The sequence below is a fragment of the Bidens hawaiensis genome, unplaced genomic scaffold, assembly GCF_021521415.1.
Source record: "Bidens hawaiensis isolate Kalapana, Puna unplaced genomic scaffold, B.hawaiensis_p1.1 tig00002735_1, whole genome shotgun sequence".
Lineage (NCBI taxonomy): Eukaryota > Viridiplantae > Streptophyta > Magnoliopsida > Asterales > Asteraceae > Bidens > Bidens hawaiensis.
Genome location: NW_027491147.1, coordinates 1,169,487 through 1,172,361, shown reverse-complemented (window position 1 = coordinate 1,172,361; position 2,875 = coordinate 1,169,487). Strand labels below are relative to the sequence as shown.

The following is a 2,875-nucleotide window of genomic DNA, read 5'->3' as shown; positions in this document are numbered from 1 at the left end:
GAGCCTGTTATGTTATCATGTCTGAAACGGGTTCACATAAGACTAATATGTGGCATCGGAAATATGTCCCTCGAAACTTAGCAACCACATAGCGATTATCATTGATATGTTAAATGGGAATGGCACCATGACGAGGGGCTTGATGCGGACCATAAAATGTGATAAAAATTGTGGAAGTTAGATGTAGTTTAGTTGACAATGAGTAGACGTTCAACTGTCAACCCATATCTATTAGCTATCTCAAAAGATCACGTATTCACGGGATGCTACATCCCAGCCTAACCAATGCAGGGAGCAAAATACAACACGGCACAGATCAAGACCAAATATGTTGGTATATTCATCATTATGATATATCATCTCTTGTATAAGTTAATTTTGTATCTCCAACCAATCATCTTCAGGACGCCTAATATTGACTGAAATCCAAAATTTTTGTCAGGAACCGCATCCTATATATGCTCTGAAAACGATCGAAGAATGGAGTGAACTTGATACACATACTGGCGAAAGTAAGAACGCACGTAAGGAAACACAACAGAACTAAGCCTAGTAGCTAGGTTCCTTGCTACCCATATATGAACCGTGTAGGGAAGGATCTTGGCTACCCACATACGGAGGGTGTTCCTGAGTGGGTATGATTCATTAGAGGTTTGTAACACCTTAATGAAGTAGACTTACAATGTTTAAGGGGCCTCGTGTTTTCTTTCTTTCTTAGCCTTTGACGTTGGAGTTTGGCACATGCACAAATTGTTATATGAACTACTGGCCGGTTTATTACTGTATGATGAATGTGGCTTTTTGGCTGCCCGCATCTTCGTAAACAAACTTCTTTGTCTGCTTTTGACTTTGCACTAAACTATTGCTTGAATACTGGCTCTTAATTCAAGTTATTCATCCTTATCAACATATAACAAATTATAATACAACTTCCTCAGAAAGAAAATTATCAACTCCAATAGAATGGCTCGATATGATGTCAAATACTTTGAAATCATATAGACACATGCAACTCTCAATTTGTGTGAACATTACATCCGCACGCATCGACTCCTCTCTATTACCATGAGAGGTATTAGTGGAATTGAGATTTTGGTCAAGCCAAAATGGGCACAAACATTTCAAGTAATCAAATACTCCTAAAAATGTAAATACACAACGAATCTGCAAAAAGTATATAAGTATAAAATCAAACAACAATAGAAACTTAATATAGAATTATAAAAAAATTGCTTCGCATGATTGACTTAATCAAGGTGCCCATAGATCAAGAAACAGTTCATAACCGGAAGCAAAGCCTGGCTTGCATTAATTTTTTAATGTACTTAGAGATATGCCATCTTACTCTAATTGGTTGCATTCATCAAGGCAAGATGTTTAATTATACTTCTTTAATTTCTTCACCAAGTTTTTCTTTCAATTGGATAGTGCACACGTACGGATCCTCCTTATCCTCTCTATACCAGTTAGTTGACATGGCTCTCAGTATCGATCATGTTTCCCGACTCCATACCTTCAGCCTTATTACTTTTATTATTATTATTATTATTATTATTATTATTATTATTATTATTATTATTATTATTATTTGGCTTTCAAAAAAACCAATTTGGCTTTGTTATAAGGTTTTTGGCATCTTCCTAACAAATTGCAATTTTGTAATCCTTCACACCACATCTACAAAAGTTCTTAAAATCTAAGGGTTCAGGTAGTCACATCGTTGGCCCGTTATCTGTTGGTTGAATCTCACCAACCTCAACGACTAAATACTTCTTTCCTGTGGACATTAGAACCATGCGCTCTTCGATAAGTTCAACCAGAATCAGCTTAATCTTATTGGGTTTGAAACAAGAAAGCGGATTCTAAAATCCGGGTGTTTTTGTATATGATATTTTTTAAGTCACAATGTAAAAGAAAATTCATGAGATTGAAAGCAAAAAGAGAGTTGTAATTAATCGAAGAGAAAGAATCGAACGACGAATCATAAGAAATGATATATTACACGGAAATTAATTAAGTGTTTACCAATTAATCTAATACATATTTACATTACTGAACAAGCATTCACATTTTCATCACTAAATGCATTGCTAGCCCTTTCACTAAGTACACCAGTTGAAGAGTAAGGCATTTCCAGACGGCCATACGCATTATCATACCGTGGTTCATAGTAATTGTGAGTAAAGATCTCCGGCCGCTGCTCGTGGAAGTAAGTCGAGGGGTCGCTATGATAACCATACATGTCCGCGTACTGCTGTGTAAAGACAACCGTCTCGTGATTGTTTGGAAAAGGCCATAAGTCAGCTTTCTTTCCTGTCCTAATTTTCTTCAGGACCTTTTCTTGATCAACCCATCCAGTCACTGTCACCTTTTGCATGTCCATGTCTATTTCAATATTTTCCACTCCTGAAAATTAAGAAATAAAAACATACATTATGTCTTTTAAATCTTTATATACACATAGATTGTTGTGTGTGCATGTGCACTTATACATATATATATATATGAATATAGGGAGAGAGATGGTACCATCTAAGTTTTGAAGGGCTCTTCTAATTTTACGTTCACAGCCATGGCAGTCCATGTTCACAATCATCTCCATTATCTGCATGAAAAGTACAAAATAATTAGTTTTAGATGCATGGGTTTTTGCATTTTTGTTTTTCGGAATCGGCCAGAAAGCAAACCAATCCGATGCGTGGGGCGGAGTTATGAATGAATTACTAATCAAATAACATAAGAATACAGAAAAAAATAATGAAGCTTAATTTGTATTTAGACTACAAAATTATATGTTTTGTTACTGTTTTATAAGTTAAAAAAAATATACTAGTCTTTAAATATTAAATATATGTGTGTAGTTTTATATACGTAT

At 35.1% G+C, this 2,875-nt stretch overlaps 1 protein-coding gene across 1 annotated transcript; it reads right to left on the bottom strand.

Annotated features, from left to right (window-relative positions):
• Positions 1 to 2,044: 2,044 nt before the first annotated feature.
• LOC143620882 (heavy metal-associated isoprenylated plant protein 45-like) lies at positions 2,045 to 2,611 on the bottom strand. The gene is made up of 2 exons (XM_077092467.1): positions 2,530 to 2,611; positions 2,045 to 2,406 (listed from the first exon to the last, which is right to left on the bottom strand). Exons 1-2 carry the CDS (start codon positions 2,609 to 2,611, stop codon positions 2,045 to 2,047), a joined length of 444 nt encoding a protein of 147 aa, XP_076948582.1.
• Positions 2,612 to 2,875: the final 264 nt, after the last annotated feature.